The sequence below is a fragment of the Nerophis ophidion genome, linkage group LG07 (genome assembly GCF_033978795.1).
Source record: "Nerophis ophidion isolate RoL-2023_Sa linkage group LG07, RoL_Noph_v1.0, whole genome shotgun sequence".
In the NCBI taxonomy this organism is placed as follows: domain Eukaryota; kingdom Metazoa; phylum Chordata; class Actinopteri; order Syngnathiformes; family Syngnathidae; genus Nerophis; species Nerophis ophidion.
Genome location: NC_084617.1, coordinates 53,636,807 through 53,655,744, shown reverse-complemented (window position 1 = coordinate 53,655,744; position 18,938 = coordinate 53,636,807). Strand labels below are relative to the sequence as shown.

Sequence of the window (18,938 nt, the reverse complement as noted above, 5' to 3'; positions counted from 1 at the left end):
CATATATATACAAATGTGAGTATATACACACATATGTATATATACAGTATATGTACCTGTATGTATAGATACACACACACACATATATATAAATAAAGTATACTGTATAAATAACATGTATATGTACAGTATATACATATAGACACATATATATACAAATGTGAGTATATATGTATATATACAGTATATGTACTTGTATGTATAGATACACACACACACATATATATACATACATACATATATATGTAATATATATAATATAATAATGTTATAATATATATATATGTAATATATATGTATATATATATATATATATTTAATATTTGTGATATATATAAAACTTAAAGGCGCGTAGCAGCAAAACTAGCTAAAAATGCCAACATTCAGCATGTTTCAATTACAAAGTTATAAGACTATGAGGTGTACAGCTGCAAAATTAACCAATAAAGTCACATTGCTAACATTAAAATGCTAGCGTTAGCATGCTGGCATGTTTCAGACATTATCTTTGATGGTGGAATGGTTTAAAACAGCTGAAAAATGTGGGAAGTCGTCGAAAGAAAAAAGAGTGGACATATTGCAGTTTTAAATGCGGAAATTCCAAACAAAAAGGGAATTTTTGAACCGGTAACATTGTTGGTTTGTCCAGGATGAGTGGAGTGTGTTGATAGTGGAATTGTGTGACTCGGTTAAGAAAAGTGAGAATTGTGCAGGTTGCAAAATTGTCCAATTATTTTTATTGGAGAAAAAAACCCAGAAAACGAGGAATTCTGGGAAAACTGGGAATTTTGTGCCATGAACTAGCTGAACAATTTGATAGTTGATGAAAACATGATAGTTGATGCTGCATGCATTTTCATGAAACACGTGGCGAATGCATCACATGTCGGTGGTGAAGTGGAAAAAAGGGATTCATCATCTGTATGAACACGACAACATAAAAGCACTCGATCTGTCTGACCACCAAACTAACTGACAGAAATACTGATGTTTCTTTTAAGCAGACTAACTGCCGCAGTGTCAGGTGAGTCTTTACAACTCTAAAAATCGTTTACTTTCATTTCCCCGGCCATTGCCCCACGTATGATTTTCCATTACTTTTAATTAAGACTTACTCAGTGGGACAACATTCCAGCCAGATTACTGTGTGTAAGACCTGGACAATCAGCACATTTTCAAATCCAAACAGATAGAGCCTGCTGGAGTTGTGCCCATAGTTTCATATGCATTAATGAAAACTCAAACAACAGCGCAATATATGGCATCAAAGTGCAATAAATGTCAGCAAAACCACCAGTTACCAAGATCCTATTATTTTTAATGCTAACTGCCAATGTATATTTTCTGTGTATATTGTTGTACCTGTACTATACTTTCTTAACACATCCCTATTTTTAACAACTTTAATCCTATATTCATAGTATTTATAGTATTTCTTTTAAAATCTCCTCATGCTGCTAGAAAGTGAAGTGGAACTCTAAACCAAGTTTCATTGTATTATGTGTGCAATGAAAATAAAAGCATCTAATTTAATATAGGGCCTAAATGAAAATGTTCACGGCACTGTGCTGTTTTATTGTTGGAAAATGGGATCACATTTTTAATTGAATTATGTGTAGATATTGTCCTCAATCTTTGCATTAAGGAAGAAATCACATCGTTAATATTAGGCTTGTACGGTATACCGGTACTAGTATAGTATCGCGATACTAATGAATCAAAAACGGTACTATACTCTGTTTGAAAAGTACCGGTTCGCCATATATATATATATATATTTTTTTTTTTTCAGGCATGACGGCAAGTCGTTGTCACGTCATGACATTGCTGGCTTTACGAGCAGATGAGCTTCTTCGGCAGCGCACAATCACTGAGTACTTACAACCAGACACAGTGTGTAGACAGACGCATTTTGGCTTAAAAACTAACGATAAAGGTGAAGCTATAACACTGAAATACCCTCCGGTAGATGTGCTTTAAAACCTGGCCAGCGAGTTAGCGGCTAATGTCCATCCGCAATGGGCAGTGTTGTAGCTACTTCTAAATTACTTATCCTCGCCTCCATGGCAACAAATAAAGTACGTTTCTTACAAGTATCATCCCTGCAGGACGAGGAATAGGATACAATAGCTCACCGGCGTCACGATGTAAACAAACGCCATGGGTGGATCTACACCTAACATCCACTGTAATGATACCAAGTACAAGAGCGTATCTAATCGATACTACTATGATTACATTAGTATTTTTTATCGGGGAAAAAAAAGTTTATTTTTAAATTCATATTATATTCATACACTGTCCCTGGACACATGAGAACTTAAATTATGAACAATGTATGACCCTTTAACGACTTGGTATCGGATCATTACCTAAATTTGTGGTATCATCCAAAACTGATGTAAAGTATCCAAACAACAGAAGAATAAGTGATTATTACATTTTAACAGAAGTGTAGATAGATGATGTTGAGACTAAAAATAACCAGATATGACCAGTAAATTAACAAGTATATTAGTAATCAGTTTTTACAGCTTGTTCTTTATAATTTTGATAAAATAATAGAATGAGAAATGACACAATATGTTACTGCATACGTCAGCAGACAAATTAGGAGCCTTTGTTTGTTTACTTACTATTAAAAGTCAGAAAAACTGATGTTTCTTTTAAGCAAACTAACTTCCGCAGTTTCAGGAGACTATGTTCACTATTTTATTTAATGACAAGATTATTCTTCGATTGCAATAAGAAACATGTTTATTGTACCATAATTTTTTTGTGTTAAAACAAAGCCTATAATGCAATTTTTTTTAGGTCCCCTTTATTTAAAAAAAGTATTGAAAAGCATCAAAATACATTTTGGTACCGGTACCAAAATATTGGTATCGAGTCAACCATAGTTCATATATAGTTTGCTAAATTGTACTATACTATCATTAAAATGACATTTAGATAATACAATTTACATTTAAATAGACTTAATTTAAATATATAAATATTTTAAGGCTGTCAAAAAGGAATGTTTTAATACGGATTCATTTGTTATTATTAATTTCATTAAAACATGTAATGTCATTGACACATCTGCTGCGAATAATTCCTCAAAATCCCTTATCGTCTCCAGCAATGCACTTCAGGCAGTTTGTCCAAGTAGTGTTACTGTCACAAATGTGCAGTTGATTCGGTAATGACAGGCTGCTGTCAATGTGATCCTCTCTATCCGAAATATGAGTACAAAAAAACATGACTGAACAGTCATGTAAAGTACTATGTACATTCTGTAGAACAAGGGCCTCATGTTCAGAGAGTTGCGTGGCTTTCCTACGAAATATGGACGTACTAACAAATCCAGGAAATGGCGTACGTCAGTAAAACTTCAGATGTATGAAAGTGTTCGCACGCAAAAATCCAAGCATATTCATTTGTTACATCACAATCTACTTGGAATCAACCGCAGATGTCTGCCTAGATTTGCACACCCAGACCTCGCTCCTTTATATATATGCAAACCATATTGAAAGTAGCCATGTGATTGAGAACAGCAAGCGCTGCCCATTGATAACTCAGAAGGAGGAGTTTCTTTCTCCTGCTACAGAAAACCGCACATAGGCTAAAAATAATTTTAAAAAAAAAGGTTGGGCATCAGGAACAATGTAAAGAAGAAAATGGATGTACATCGCCAAAAAAGACCAGCGTTTGAAAAGATAATCGCTGCCACTGTCCCCTGCCACAGTTGTCGTCGTTTTGGCCTGTTACTAAATCTAAAGTTGATCCATCACCCCCTTGTTATGTTTCTTTGATATATAATTCTGTATAGCACTTCATGTGTTCAAAGTGTACAAACCACATAAATATGGACTTTTATTGAGGCTGGAACCCATTATTTATATTTGCATTGTTTCTTATGGAGTATTGTGCATCGCTATATGAAATTTTCAATTTACGAACCCTGTTTTAGAACCAATTAAGTTTGTGAATCGAGGTTCCACTGTATTTTACCCTCTTTTTTGAGTCTATTTGCACATGCAAAATCACCATTAATATATATGAAAATGAATAATATGTCTAATTGTGATTCATTGTAATTAATCTGATTACAAATTCAAAATTGTTTGACAGCACTAAAATATTCCCATGTTAAATGTTTTGCTGCTTAGAAGACAGTTCATGAGCTTTAAGACTGTGGAATGAATGAGAAAAAAAGCAAGAAAGAAGGCATTTTTGCCCTTTAAATTAGTCCAGACACCTTATCCCATCTTCCATTTGTTTCACTGAAGGAGTTGTCACACTTGATTTGTCCTCAATTCGAGTTTGGGCTGCCTCTTTTAGCTGAGATCTGTTCCTTTAAATGAGAAAAGACAACAGATAGGAGAATGCACAGTGAAATGTCAAGAACAGTATTTTCTAACAGGATAATGTCTGTGTTGTGCAGTTGAAGTCAAAGTGGAACTATCTCTGCTGGAAAAGGAAAAAGAGGTGGACGGCCTGTCACCTAATGGCAAGGCAAGTCCCTTTGCGGACTGCAGGCCAAATGGGGCCCTGGGGCACAGCTCGGACGACGACTCCACCCCTCTCCAAGCGTACCACAAATCACGGGACTACGTGGAGGCCTCCGTCTGCCATGTCAAAGATCTGGAAAATGGACAGTAAGCATATGAAACCTTGTTTTCAACACCAATGTGTTTATATCACTCAGCATCAAGGGTTGAAATAGGGGGTTAAATCACCATAAATAATTCCCAGGTGCGGCACCGCTGCTGCCCACTGCTCCCCTCACTTCCCAGGGGGTGATCAAGGGGATGGGTCAAATGCAGAGGACAAATTTCACCACACCTAGTGTGTGTGTGTGACAATCATTGGTACTTTAACTTTTACTTAATATGATAATTTAGTATAAGAAATAGGGTATTTGGTCATCTTTGATTATTGAAAAAAAAAAAAAAATTGTCCACCAGGGCCGCTACTTTGTCCCATCGAAAGCATGAAGCAAAATTCCTTTTAGTGTTGTTTGTAAACAGTGCAGGGGCATAATTTGTGTTTTTGCATTGATTGTTATTTCTGTTTTTTCCATCATAGAGTTATGTAAACATACTGGTCTTAAAACGGTTAAAATTATACAACTATAATTAGTATTTACTATAGATAGATAGTACTTTATTGATTCCTTCATGTGCAGTGCAGTACTGTATATGATATTTCCATTTAAAGCAATTTTGAAAATATTGACAATTTTGATATAGAAAAAAATTCAAATATAGAACAACTTTACTGCCTTGGGAATTAATATGAGTAAGAATATTTAAAGGTCTTAAATGAACAGAAGTGAGTATTTAAACAGAGGTGGGTAGGGTAGCCAAAAATGGTATTGTTATTACTTTAGAACAGTTATTCTCAAATAGTGGGGCGGAGCCACCCTACGTGTGATCTGGGGAAACATGCTTTATCAGTACCATGCAATATCATGCTACCCGCTTTCTGAAGCTGTGCAATACAAAATATGCTTATTGTATGTAGCCATTGACGCTAACTTCCTCATTTTGATTAAAACAAATCTGCAGAAATTGTTGTATTTATTTTTGTGTTGGAGGTTAAAGTGTTTATATATTGTGCTCCTTAGTTAACATTAATGATCAATTTGTATTTATTATTATTAGTTGAGTTTATTAAATTTTATTTAAATAAAATAAAAAAAATCAGCATCAAATGGTTTAAGTCTGTCAAAAAATGTTTATAGATTAAATGAGGATTTAATTTGTGTTTTTTTCATTTCCAGCAAGTTGATACACTTTAATGCATTTCTGTTACACGCAAATAACTATGTTAATAAAGTTATCCTTTGTTGTAAGTCCATCCATCCATCCATTTTCTACATTCACACTCACATTCACACACTAGGGCCAATTTAGTCTTGCCAATCAACCTATCCTCAGGTGCATGTCTTTGGAGGTGGGTGGAAGCTGGAGTACCCTGAAGGAACCTACGCAGTCACGGGGAGAACATGCAAACTCCACATAGAAAGATCCCGAGCCCGCGATCGAACTCAGGACCTTCGTATTGTGAGGCACATGCACTAGCCCCTGTACCACCATGCTGCCCTGCTGTATTCTAATCCCTACGACAATACTCGAGCTACATATATTTTTTGTTTTCTTTAATGTAAGTATAGATACAATGTTATGCAATGGATACAATTTTCAAACTATCTGTGGGGTGGGGCGGGGGGTGGGGGGGAGGAACATACTCAAGTGCTGAGGAACTAGTGAGTAACTTCTGATTTATTTAGTTGCTATTTTTAATGGTAATTGTACTACAACCGTAGTTTGTTTGCATGTGTGTGCCTGTACTACAGAAGATGCACATTTTATAGTTACTTATGATGTTATAACAGGGCTAATTTAAGCACAGCTAAAACATAAAAACATCTACAACTTACCGCAACATATTTTCTATAATTGGAAGTACAATTATTGTAGTGTGAAATGTGAACATTTTTACTGACACGGATGACAACACATGATATATAAATGTTCTTTTTTTTCGTCTGACGTCACGTCACTTTTCACAATGTGTAGCATGAGTGCCGTCATGTGACTGTCAGGCTCTGTTTTATTGGTGAAACTGAGTCATGTGGCAGAGCCAGCTGGTAGAAGTCTCTCTAATGAGCCAAATGAATCCGCCTTTGCAGTCAATAGATTACAAATAATTATGACATAAATAAATGTGGCAATCAGAATTAAACCAAATATAGTTCACCAGCATACTCAAGTAATAGTAAAAAGTATGCTGCATTAAAACTACTCAGACAAGTACAATTTATCCACAAAGTTACATATATAAATGTAACGGCGTAAATGTTGTGCCATTACTACCCACCTCTGGTCTTAAATTGGGTGAATACAAGGTATAAACAGGAACAGATTTTAAATTAAAAAGAGGACACACTATTCTCTCTGATCCACTACTGTTTAAAGGTCTCAAAGACCAAAGTGAAGCTTCTTACGAACAGCTAATTTGGCGTGTTCACTCATTTTTACTAGATTAATCACTGGGTTAATTTGCTGCAAGTTGTGAATAGAAGCTAAAGACCCAACGAATAAGTATACAACACCTTGAGCCTTGAACAGAACCAGATTATGTGAAAATACATCAGAAGTGATAACTGTAGTGCACTAAAATGGAACTGAATTCAATTATTCTTTTCAAGGATGCGAGAAGTTGACTTGGGAAGCGGCAGAGCCTTGTTGATTAAAGAACACGGCGAGTTCTCAGCATTGGGCCACAAGTGTCCACACTATGGCGCACCTCTGGTCAAAGGTAAGTATATAAAAGCAAATTTTACATTCCTTTTTTAAATAATCGTCATTGAAAATGTAAGGGAGGTGTTTTGTTGTGAAAGGTGTGCTGTCAAAGGGACACGTGCGCTGTCCCTGGCACGGCGCATGTTTTAACATTGCAACAGGCGATATAGAAGACTTCCCTGGTCTGGACTGCCTGCCCACCTTCCAGGTGATTTGTCTCTTACCACATTTAACTGAACAGTTGTGTAAGCAAGGCTCATGTCTGTTTGTTCCAGGTCAGAGTTGAAAAGGACAAGGTCATCATCCGGGCAAACAAGCAGGTGACACTTTTTTTTAAGAGGAATAAATATTGCAGGTAAATAAACATAAGGCTTATATATTTTACAGGCTCTTCAGTCACAGAAAAGGTCGAAGGCCATGGCCCGATGTTCAGCAGTCATTAACTCGAACACATGCTTCACTCATGTTCTAATTATCGGATCAGGTCAGTATCTTGTGGCTACACACATAAAACAAACTCCTAAACTTTAACAGCTAGTTCACAGAATTACGAAGAATAAAAAATAAATCCACTTTACCATTTCAGTTAATCTTGTTTGCGTTCTGCTGATTTGAGGCAGAGGGCGGGTAAGGCAGTGTAGATACTTCCTGAATGTTTCAAACCACACATGGAGTGCACCCAGAATGTATTCACAGCACTTTACTTCAGGTTAGAGCCTTATTCCAAAATGGAATAACCATACCCCATAATGACAATGTGATTTTTAAATATTTTTAACAAATTCAAAAATAAATAAAAAATACAGATAAAAAATCACATATACATAAGAATTCACAGCCTTTGCACAATCCTTTTTTTGAATCACTTTTGGCAGCAATTACAGCCTCAAATATTTTTAATACAATGCCACAAGCTTGGCACACCTGTCTATATACTCTACCAATCAGCGTGGATCTGTTGCTAGAGTGGCCGTTTCCACAAATGTTTTAATTTTTGTCTCATCAGACCAGACAATTTAGTTTCTCATGGTCTGAGAGTCTTTCAGGTGCATTTTGGCAAACCTTTAAAGGCCTACTGAAATTAGATTTTCTTATTTAAACGGGGATAGCAGGTCCATTCTATGTGTCATACTTGATCATTTCGCGATATTGCCATATTTTTGCTGAAAGGATTTAGTAGAGAACATCCACAATAAAGTTCACAACTTTTGGTGCTCACAGGAAAGCCATGCCTTTACCGGAAGTTGCAGACAATGACGTCACATGTTGATGGCTCCTCACATATTCACATTGTTTTTAATGGGAGCCTCAAACAAAAACAGCTATTTGGACCGAGAAAACGACAGATTCCCCATTAATTTGAGAGAGGATGAAAGATTCGTGTTTGAGGATATTGATAGCGACGGACTAGAAAAAAACAAAAAAAAAAACGTGATTACATTGGGACGGATTCAGATGTTTTTAGACACATTTACTAGGATAATTCTGGGAAATCCCTTATCTTTCTATTGTGTTGCTAGTGTTTTAGTGAGTTTGACAGTACCTGATAGCCGGAGGGCTTTGTCCACGGGTGTTTTGACGCCAATGTCTCAGCAAAGTCGATGGCAGCTTTATGGACAGGGCAAGCTCAGTTGATCTCCGGTAAGAAGCGAATTTTTACCACAATTTTCTCACCGAAACCTGCTGGTTGACACTCGGTCGCAATCCATGTTCGCTTGACCGCGCTCTGATCCATAATAAAGTTCCACTTCCGGAAATTTTGAACAAGGAATCATCGTGTGTTTGTGTGGCTAAAGGCTAAACTTCCCAACTCCATCTTTCTCCTTTGACTTCTCCAATATTAATTGAACAAATTGCAAAAGATTCAGCAACACAGATGTCCAAAATACTGTGTAATTATGCCGTTAAAGCAGACAAATTTTAGCTGTGTGTGTGCAGCGCTCATATTTCATAACAGCCCGTGACGTCACGCGTACACGTCATCATTTCACGACGTTTTCAAGAAAAAACTCCCGGGAAATTTAAAATTGCAATTTAGTAAACTAAAAAGGCCGTATTGGCATGTGTTGCAATGTTAATATTTCATCATTGACAAAAACAATCAGACTGCGTGGTGGGTAGTAGTGGGTTTCAGTAGGCCTTTAACTAAGAAATGGCTTTTGACTGGCCCCTATACCAGGGGTAGGGAACCTATGGCTCTAGAGCCAGAAGTGGCTCTTTTGATGACTGCATCTGGCTCTCAGATAAATCTTAGCTGACATTGCTTAACATAAGTAATGAATAATTCCGCTTGTAATCAGTGTTAAAAATAATGTTCAAATTATAAAACATTCTCATCCATTTTAATCCAACCATCCGTTTTCTATCACACCTGTTCAAGATGTCGCATTAATGGTAAGAAGTATTATATTTATTATTGGTTAACTTTAGAATAACAATTTTATTAAAAAGAATAAGGGACTTATTATACTATGTTGGTCTTACTTAAAAATGCACGCATTTATTTGTATTCAGTGTTAAAAAATATTATATGGCTCTCAGGGAAATACATTTTGAAATATTTGGCTTTCATGGCTCTCTCAGCCAAAAAGGTTCCCGACCCCAGTCCTATACCATACAGGCCTGATTGTTGGATTACTGCAGAGATGGTTGTCCTTCTGTAAGGTTCACCTCTCTCCACAAATGAATGCTGTAGCTCTGACAAAGTGACTGTCTGGTTCTTGGTCATCTCCCTGACTAGACTAAGATGAATGCAACAATGTACAGAGACATCCTGAATGAAAACTAAAGCTTCCCATCCAACCTGATGGAGCTTGAGAGGTGCTGCAAAGAGGAATGGCCAAAGAAGAATGGGAGAAACTGGCCAAAGATAGGTGTGCCAAGCTTGTGGTATTGTATTCAAAAAGTCTTGAAACTGTAATTTCTGCCAAAGGTGTATCAAAAAAGTATTGAGCAAAGGCTGTGAATACATGTGGACATGTGATTTGTATTTAATTAAAATTTTATAATCAATTAGCAATTGTCAGTATAGGGTATTTATTGTGTGTAGAATTTTGAGGACAAAAATATATTTATTCCATTTGGGAATAAGACTGTAACGTAACAACAAAATGTGGAAAAAGGGAAGCCCTGCAAATACTTTTCAAATGCACTGTAGTTTGTCCATTGCTTTCTTTGGACTCATATTGAAATAACAAAACTAGAAAAATGGCTAAAAAGGCTAAAAAAACCCATTTATAACACACAAGAATTAGCACAGTAGCTAACAGCAGCACTGATTGAATAGGAACCTGAGATCTATCAGCCTGCCCACAATGGCTATGGATAGGTGGATAAAACTTTTGTACACAAAGACAAGGTTCGTACACCAAAGCATTTTTTTTTATTCATTCTGTGGTTCATAAATGGAGTCTTCAATGCATAGTCGTCCCTCGTTTATTGCTATTTACTGGTTCCAGAATGCACCGAGATAAATTAATTTCCACAAAGTAAAAATAATTAATCATAAATGTAATATTTTCATAAATAGAACAGCAAAGTATATGTATAAAGTTTGAAAATAGATTTTTATTTTTAAAATCTATTTTCAACATTTATAAATATATTTTTCTACATTCTGAGAGTCCTGTAGAAAAGAAGTAATACATTTTAATCCAGTATAGCAATGCTGCCTGCCCAAAGGTTGGTTTGGTCTCTTCTAGTGGCTAATACTACTGTAGTATAGATATTTTTTGTCCATTTAGCCACATTTATGCATGGAAATGCTTACTGTAGGCCAACAATATGTAAAACCTGCGTTAAAACAGATAAAAAGTCCGCAATTTGGTGAACCCGCAATATTTGAAGCGTTGAAGCGCGATGTGGCGAGGGACGACTGAAATTAAATTTCCAACCAATTGACTGATGAGAGACTGCATTATGATGTGCTGGATTTTTACTTTGTATTATCATAAATCAATCACAAAACAAAATACGCACACATATCAGTTCTGAAATACAGTTCGGGGTCACTACTATCAACCCCTCATTTATTCATTTTTAAAAACAAAATTTCCCTTTAAAAATAATGGTAATATAAATATTCTCTTCCGGGGTTTGTCTCTTTACTTTCAGATACAGAGTATACTCTTTACTTCTCTGGCTACAGAAAGCCAAAGAAAAAACGAAAAAAAAAAACGTCCTAAACTAATCCTGAACTGAACTTTCACAAGATATGACGACATCTTGCTAGTTTTGTGCCGCTCACCCACTCGCTCATTCTGTCAAGAAGAATTTTGGTTGAAAAGAATGTACCTGAGTGATGATTGATGTGTGCAGGTCCAGCAGGTCTGGTGTGTGCGGAGACGCTGAGGCAAGAGGGCTTCACGGACCGCATCGTCATGTGCACCATGGACAGACATCCTCCTTATGACAGGCCTAAACTGAGTAAGGTTTGTACACAGAGCCTAATCAGAGTGGTATATGAGATGGTAAAAACTTACACCATCACACAATATACTCTAAACACGTAGGCCGTAATAATGTCCGAGGTGCTTTTTATGTTGGTCCTCAAACCTGTGGGAGTGATGACAATATTGTTTCATTTTATGGATGCATTCAGCACTAATGTACTACCCCTCAGTCCCTAGATAGCACAGCGGAACAGCTGAGGTTACGTTCCATGGACTTTCTGCAGGACCATGACATTGAACTGCTCACAGAAAAGGAGGTAAGAGGTGGTGACCTCACAAAGAACCATACATGCTAGGAATGTCCAACATAAACGCCCCTGGGGAATAGGTATAAAATGGTGATACTGTATCATATTGGTATCGTTTTCTCTGTCAGTAGTGATATCGGATAAGGTGTACAACTTGTTTTCATTGAGGGCCACATTGCCGTTACGGCTGCCCCCCAGAGGGCCGCTTGTAATCGTGAATATATATGAATATAAATGTATAATCGTCTTATGATATATTGATACAATTATTTTAATTATCTTAATCGTTATACTTTTAATTACAAAATGATGGATAACTTGCTTTGAAATCATAAGTCAAGGTGACGAGCAGATTTTTAGATATTTTTGATAACATTGTGCGATAAGGCAGTTTTTTTTAACCATAGGGCCTATTGTTGGGCTGCGAGCGCCCCTTAAGGGACTACCAAAAAATATTGGTTTCTCAGCTGTGGCCTGTATTGAGGTGTAATACACCTTTTCATCACTTCTGGCAGTAATGACAATATCTAAAAGAAGTCTGGAGCTAAAGTCATTGGGAAGTTTCTGAATCACAAAAATTATGACTAAAATGGTGAAGCTGTATTTTCAAATGCACCACTTCGAGTCACACGCAGCGTTTATGCAGCAAAATAATAAGTGGTACTGAAATAAAAAATACAGAGCTAAACCCAGTTTATAGTTTCATTGAATGCATTAGTCCAGAGTTTTATACTTTGAGGTTAGTGTCACATAGAAATGACCAGTTTTCAAATGTTTTTACTGTAGTTATACAGCCTTTTTTCATAGATTTTTATTTGTGAATTTACCCAAAAGACTAAACTGTCTTACTTGTTGGTAGCAGGAATACATGTTATTTAAGTTGACAAATGTTGAAAATAAATATGTTACTTTTTTATTTTTGTATTTGATCTTGCAGTGTTCATTTGAGAAATGCGGTAAAGGAGGTATAATGTGTCCATTCATTAAATGACATATGACCATTGATCCATATATCGGTATCGTAAATGTAGTGCTACTGTAACCAGTATCGGCACATTTGATATCGGCAAGTAAAGAAAGCCAATATCATACATCTCTAGTATTTGGTATAATGTAAACCTACAGTAGGTCTACATGGACAGCAACAATCTAATTATGAGGCAGTAGAACTATGTGATTTCTTCCATATAGCCAGTTAAAGAAAATGCAAATAAACTTAGTGGCATAAAATTAAATAATAACTATTACAAGAAATAATCATGAATATGATGATGATGATAAAGAAATTCCATCCATGCATTTTCTACCACTTGTCCCTTTCGGGATCAAGGGGCGGCTGGAACCTATCAGTTACTTATTGAAATCCAAAACATTTAATCTCCAATGGTGTAATTTCCATCAATTTTAAGTGCAAAATTAGTTATGTGCTTTACATCAATGAGGGGTCAGCAACTCTGATGGTACAAGTCAAAAGTGCAAGTAACCTTATAGAAACTGCAAATAAACCAAAATGCTTGCGATTAAAAAAAATGTGTTATCATCAAAACTGACTAATATATAATATCGTTCTAGGTGGTGGCATTAGATGTGAAAATACGCTGTGTGACCTTTGAAGACGGACTGAGGATGGAATACAGAAAACTATTCATCGCAACAGGAAACAAGTCAGTCGAAATTACCACTTCAAACTTTGTTTTTGCTTGCAAAATAACTTCAAGTCTCTGTTTAAAAGGCCCAAAGCTCTGAACTACAATGGCAAAGATGTCAGGAATGTGTTTCATGTTCGGACACCTGAGGACGCTAACAGCATAGCCAGGCTGGCCAACAACAAGAATGCTGTGATTGTAGGAACTTCTTTTGTTGGTAAGAAAATAGATAAGTCAAAGCAACTTGTCATTTTCAAACTTACGTCTCAACATTTTAAGTGTTGATTGAGACTGTTGGCAGGTATGGAGGTGGCTGCAGCTCTGACGGACAAGGCCCACTCCGTCTCCATCATTGGGGTCGAGACAGTCCCGTTTAAAAAAGCTCTAGGGGAGAAAGTAGGGAAAGCCATAATGAAGGTATGGATGCTGTAAATACCCTGCTTGTTCAAATGCAAACGAGGCAATCATATTCTTTGTGTTGTCTATATCAATTCTGCAGCTCTTTGAAGTTAACAGAGTGAAGTTCTACATGCTGAATGAGGTGTCAGAGATGGTTGGCCATCATGGACAGGTATTCACAAAGTGAGAGACCCAGCATGACATGACGCTTAGTCAGCAACCAGACTCTCATACAGTTTGTTTTTTTATCTCCATCATACATGACAGTTTGTTTGGTAGAAAGATTGCACAAAATATTTCCATTTCAATATTATGATTAGACCAACACTCAGCTGTAGGCAGATCTCTACCCAATCCTAAACATACCTGCTGACCTGTTCGATGGTTAAAAAAATTACATAATGTAACGGGGTATTCCACCAATGCAGGTGCAGCTCTCTCTGCTGGATCTGGCCAAGTACTGCACCATTTGGCTCCAATGCAAGTGGACTGTAACAGAAGAAAATATGTTAATCACATTACGTGTGTACAGAAAAGTCTGCTGCATATTTTTTGTACAATCTCGCAAACAAATTAACCCTTCAAATTGTACAAGTGCAGAAAGTAGGGTGGACATATGTTTTAGTAATTGCTATTTTTGCTTGGGAATTGAAAAACATGGTTTATTTCAGGGATATTCAACTCACAGCCCCGGGGCCAAATCCAGCCCAGAAATGACATCATTACACCTCAAGGTTCAGTTCAAAACTTGTGAAACAAACATTTTTGCAGCAAATTGCGAAAAATATGAGAGTGCTCTTGTTGTATAAAGGAACTTGGACCACTGTTAACACATTGGCAGATCCATGCATTGAAATTTTAACCTTGCTAGCTAATATAGAACACTGGGATCCAAACTTGTGACATACATAACTGGGTTATTCCTTTAAGGCAGCTCTGTAAAGGGGAATTGGACTTTTGGGGGAATTTTGACTATAATTCAACATTTTTATGAGATACATGAACACGGTTTTCTTTTTTTGATGCATTCAAACTCGTAAATAAACATAGCTAAAAATACGCTTACATTGGAGTCAATAAGAAGCTCTGTATTCCGCTAATCAATCCATCCATTTTCTACCGCTTTATTCCGCTTAATAAAACCCAATAAATAACCATCCAAAAAATGCCAGGAATACTCCATTTACATTTTGAATATTTAATATATACATTTGAATATTAACCAATTATTAGCAATATTGTAATTATAAGCGCTAATGCCAACAAACTATTTTGCTGCTATATTGACGTCACCAGCTGGTGAGCTGCTTCGTTGGCTCGGAGCTTGTGAAAGTTTATTCTAGGTCAAAAATAATACTTCTCATCTGTTTAGTACAAGGATGAGGTCATAATACCAGAAATTGGTCAAATTTGACATCCAATTTAAACCCTGGAATGGCGAAAAAGACCTAGAGAAACACTTGGTTCGAGCCACCTTTTTTCTTCGCAAGGATTATAAATCATTATTAATCTAAACGGGAATATATTAGCATCCTAACAGTTGGCATTTTAGTGACAGCAGACTTTGTAAAGAGTAAGTGATGTGTTAATATGTTTGTTGGCTCCAATGAAATTGGCAGGGAGTAATATTCAGTGATGTTGTCCAAGGACAATGCAAAAGTCGTGATCCTTTTTTTAAATTTATTAATGTGCCGCCGTATGCCTAAAATGAGCCAAGTATGTAAATATTACACGTTACCATGAATATGTCTGTTAATACTGTACATGACATATATATGAAACATTGATGGAGATGTTTTTTAATCGCTTTAAAGGCAAGATAGAGCGACTACTATAGGCTCCATTGTAAGCAGACTTGTACTTGCATTTATTTACTATTCAAATGCAAAAAAACATACATGTTCTTTAAACCCTCCTGTTTTTGGCAGGCACACTCTTTTTTTGTAATGTGTTTTATGTAACAGAGGTTTTGCTGTAGCTTTTTCACTTCAGATGCACTCAGTAGTCATTTGTTTAACTTTTTTACTAGTGGTGTTGCTCAAGTTTCACTTTTAGGTCCTCTTTTTTTCATCATTTGGGACAGTCAACCGGTGGTCCCTGAGTTTAGTTCAACATTTGGTCCTTAGCTTTCTGGAAATATGGCCCCCAAAACAAATTAAATGAATATCCCTGGTTTATTTGAATTCCATTTTAAAACACAAAAAATTAAGTGTTGACGAGCAATAACTAGATCTAAAAAATTGGTTTGATTTTATTTTCATTTCATATAACTAAAATTAAAATCACTAGTCACCAGAAACACACAAAAAAAATTGGAAAAACAGATGTTTTCTCACACTGAAACCGGAAATATCTCCCTGTCACTTTGATTTGTGATTCCAAAACAGGTTTTCCATCAGTTTGTTGGTAAACAATGGTATGTGATAATAATCAAATTAAGTGACAATTGTATAATATTTCAAAACATTTATATAACTAATAATTTATTATCTTTATATAATTTGCAGTTACAGATTTCAGATTTAAAAGTAATAACTAAAAGTCACTTACAACCTAACAGCTTTGAAAACAGAATGGAGACAATTTTATCTGTTGGCCAGACTGACAAATATGACTTGGGACTATCCATCCATCCATTTTTTTACCGCTTGTCCCACTAGTGTTGTCCCAATACCGATATTTTGGTACCTGTACCAAAATGTATTTTGATACTTTGTTTACATTCAGGAGCGCTAGCTAACTTGCTCTTAGTGGTTTGCCATTGTACCTTCCTATGGTGTGTAGTGAAGCATGTTTATCTATTCCTTACACTGCGGGGATGATACTTGTAAGAACGGTAGTTTATTTGTCACCACGGAGGCAAAGATTAATTTTCTTTTTTAGAAGTTGCTAAAACACTGTTGATGGATGTTAGCCGCTAGTTAGCTAAGTTTTCAAAACAGAGGCGCTTCAGTGTTTATAGCGCCACATTTATTGTTAGTTTTTAAGCTAAAATAAATCCCTCTTCTGTCTCCACGCCGTTTGCACGTGTAATTGCCGTGTGCATGTGTTGACTCGCGACATGCGCCTCGGCTCATACTACTAGCAATGTCACCATAGCGCACCGTCATGTCCATGTAAAAAATAAATACTGGTATTTTTCAAAGGCAGTGTAGTATCTTTTTTAATTAATTCATGGCACTACACAGCCCTAGTACATCATTTGACCTCTTTGCTGAATCCATTCCATCATTTTATTCCACAGACTAATGTGATGAAGGTTTTAGTTACAGTAAATCAAAGACTACAAAAATGGGACCCATTGCCTCCCTGCTTGGCACTCAGCATCAAGGGTTGGAATTGGGGGTTGAAATGATTCCCGAGCGCGGCCACCACTGCTGCTCACTGCTCCCCTCACCTCCCAGGGGGTGAACATTGGGATCGATCAAATGCAGAGGATAATTTTACCACACCTAGTGTATGAGTGACTATTGTTGGGACTTTAACTTTAAGTCCTGTGCCATTGCTGTGCCTTAAGGCAAGACTGATATGATGGTTTTAAGTGTTGTGCCATTGCTGTGACTTAAGACAATTTTTAGGAAGGTTTTATTTTTGTTAAATGGGGGCTGAATATGTTTTCATATTTTACAATGACAATCTAAACCTAAATGTTGTGTATGTGATGTTCCAACAGCTAAAGGAAGTGGTACTGAAGAGTGGCAAAGTCCTGCGAGCAGATGTGTGCGTAGTTGGAACAGGTGATGTCCAACATTAAAGCACTAAGCACATTCTGTAAAGTGCGTTTTTTTAATAAAATGACTGCAATCTATCCTGCAGGATGTGTTCCTGCAACAAGTTTCTTGAAACAGAGCGGTGTTCACATGGACTCAAAGGGCTTCATCACTGTAAACAAGGTATTTTTCTATAAACCCCGTTTCCATATGAGTTGGGAAATTGTGTGAGATGTAAATATAAACGTAATACAATGATTTGCAAATCATCTTCAACCCATATTTAATTGAATGTGCTACAAAGACAACATATTTGATGCTCGAACTGATAAATATTTTTTTTTTTGCAAATAATAATTAACTTTAGAATTTGATGCCGGCAACACGTGGCAAAAAAGTTGGGAAAGGTGGCAATACAAACTGATAAAGTTGAGGAATGCTCATCAAACACTTATATTGAACATCCCACAGGTGTGCAGGCCAATTGGGAACAGGTGGGTGCCATGATTGGGTATAAAAGCAGCTTCCATGAAATGCTACTGTAAGTAATTCACAAACAATGATGGGGCGAGGGTCACCACTTTGTAAGCAAGTTGTCGAACAGTTTTAGAACAACATTTCTCAATGAGCTATTGCAAGGAATTTAGGGATTTTACCATCTATGGTCCGTAAAATCATCAAAAGGAATCTGGAGAAATCACTGCACTTAAGCGATGATATTACTGACCTTTGATTCCTCAGGCGGTACTGCATCAAAAACCGACATCAGTGTGTAAAGGATATCACCACATGGGCTCAGGAACATTTCCTAAAACCACTGTCAGTAACTACAGTTGGTTGCTACATCTATAAGTGAAAGTTAAAACTCTACTATACAAAGCTAAACCCATTTATATCAACAACACCCTGAAATACCGCCGGCTTTGCTGGGCCCGAGCTCCTCTGAGATGGACTGATGCAAAGTGGAAAAGTGTTCTTTGGTCTGACGAGTCCACATTTCAAATTATATTTGGAAACAGAGGACATGGTGTCCTCCAGAACAAGGAGGAAAATAACCATTCAGATTGTTATAGGCGCAGATTCAAAAGCCAGCATCTGTGATGGTATGGGAGTGTATTAGTGCCCAAGGCATAGGTAACTTACACATCTGTGAAGGCACCATTAATGCTGAAAGGTCCATACAGGT

At 36.6% G+C, this 18,938-nt stretch overlaps 2 protein-coding genes and 1 long non-coding RNA gene across 4 annotated transcripts in view; 1 reads left to right on the top strand and 2 right to left on the bottom strand.

The window, feature by feature from the left end:
• The window catches only part of LOC133556502 (apoptosis-inducing factor 3), a 53,972-nt gene that overhangs the window by 25,668 nt on the left and 9,366 nt on the right, over positions 1-18,938 (top strand). For both annotated transcript variants that reach the window (XM_061906481.1, XM_061906480.1), the window contains exons 3-15: positions 4,433-4,646; positions 7,205-7,314; positions 7,397-7,506; positions 7,574-7,618; positions 7,686-7,782; positions 11,616-11,728; positions 11,920-12,006; positions 13,570-13,661; positions 13,730-13,860; positions 13,945-14,060; positions 14,143-14,214; positions 17,716-17,779; positions 17,859-17,935. In XM_061906481.1, the coding sequence (XP_061762465.1) occupies positions 4,433-4,646; positions 7,205-7,314; positions 7,397-7,506; positions 7,574-7,618; positions 7,686-7,782; positions 11,616-11,728; positions 11,920-12,006; positions 13,570-13,661; positions 13,730-13,860; positions 13,945-14,060; positions 14,143-14,214; positions 17,716-17,779; positions 17,859-17,935 (1,328 nt within the window). The remainder of the gene's footprint in view (positions 1-4,432; positions 4,647-7,204; positions 7,315-7,396; positions 7,507-7,573; positions 7,619-7,685; positions 7,783-11,615; positions 11,729-11,919; positions 12,007-13,569; positions 13,662-13,729; positions 13,861-13,944; positions 14,061-14,142; positions 14,215-17,715; positions 17,780-17,858; positions 17,936-18,938) is intronic.
• LOC133556504 (uncharacterized) lies at positions 429-11,857 on the bottom strand. Its single transcript, XR_009807530.1, has 3 exons — positions 11,592-11,857; positions 4,493-4,632; positions 429-4,342 (listed from the first exon to the last, which is right to left on the bottom strand). It is a non-coding gene; the product is annotated as an uncharacterized LOC133556504 (long non-coding RNA).
• Positions 14,409-18,938, bottom strand: part of LOC133556503 (uncharacterized) — a 47,473-nt gene continuing 42,943 nt past the window's right edge. Inside the window, exon 13 of the mRNA XM_061906483.1 lies at positions 14,409-14,531. The gene's annotated coding sequence lies outside the window, so the exon portion shown is untranslated. The remainder of the gene's footprint in view (positions 14,532-18,938) is intronic.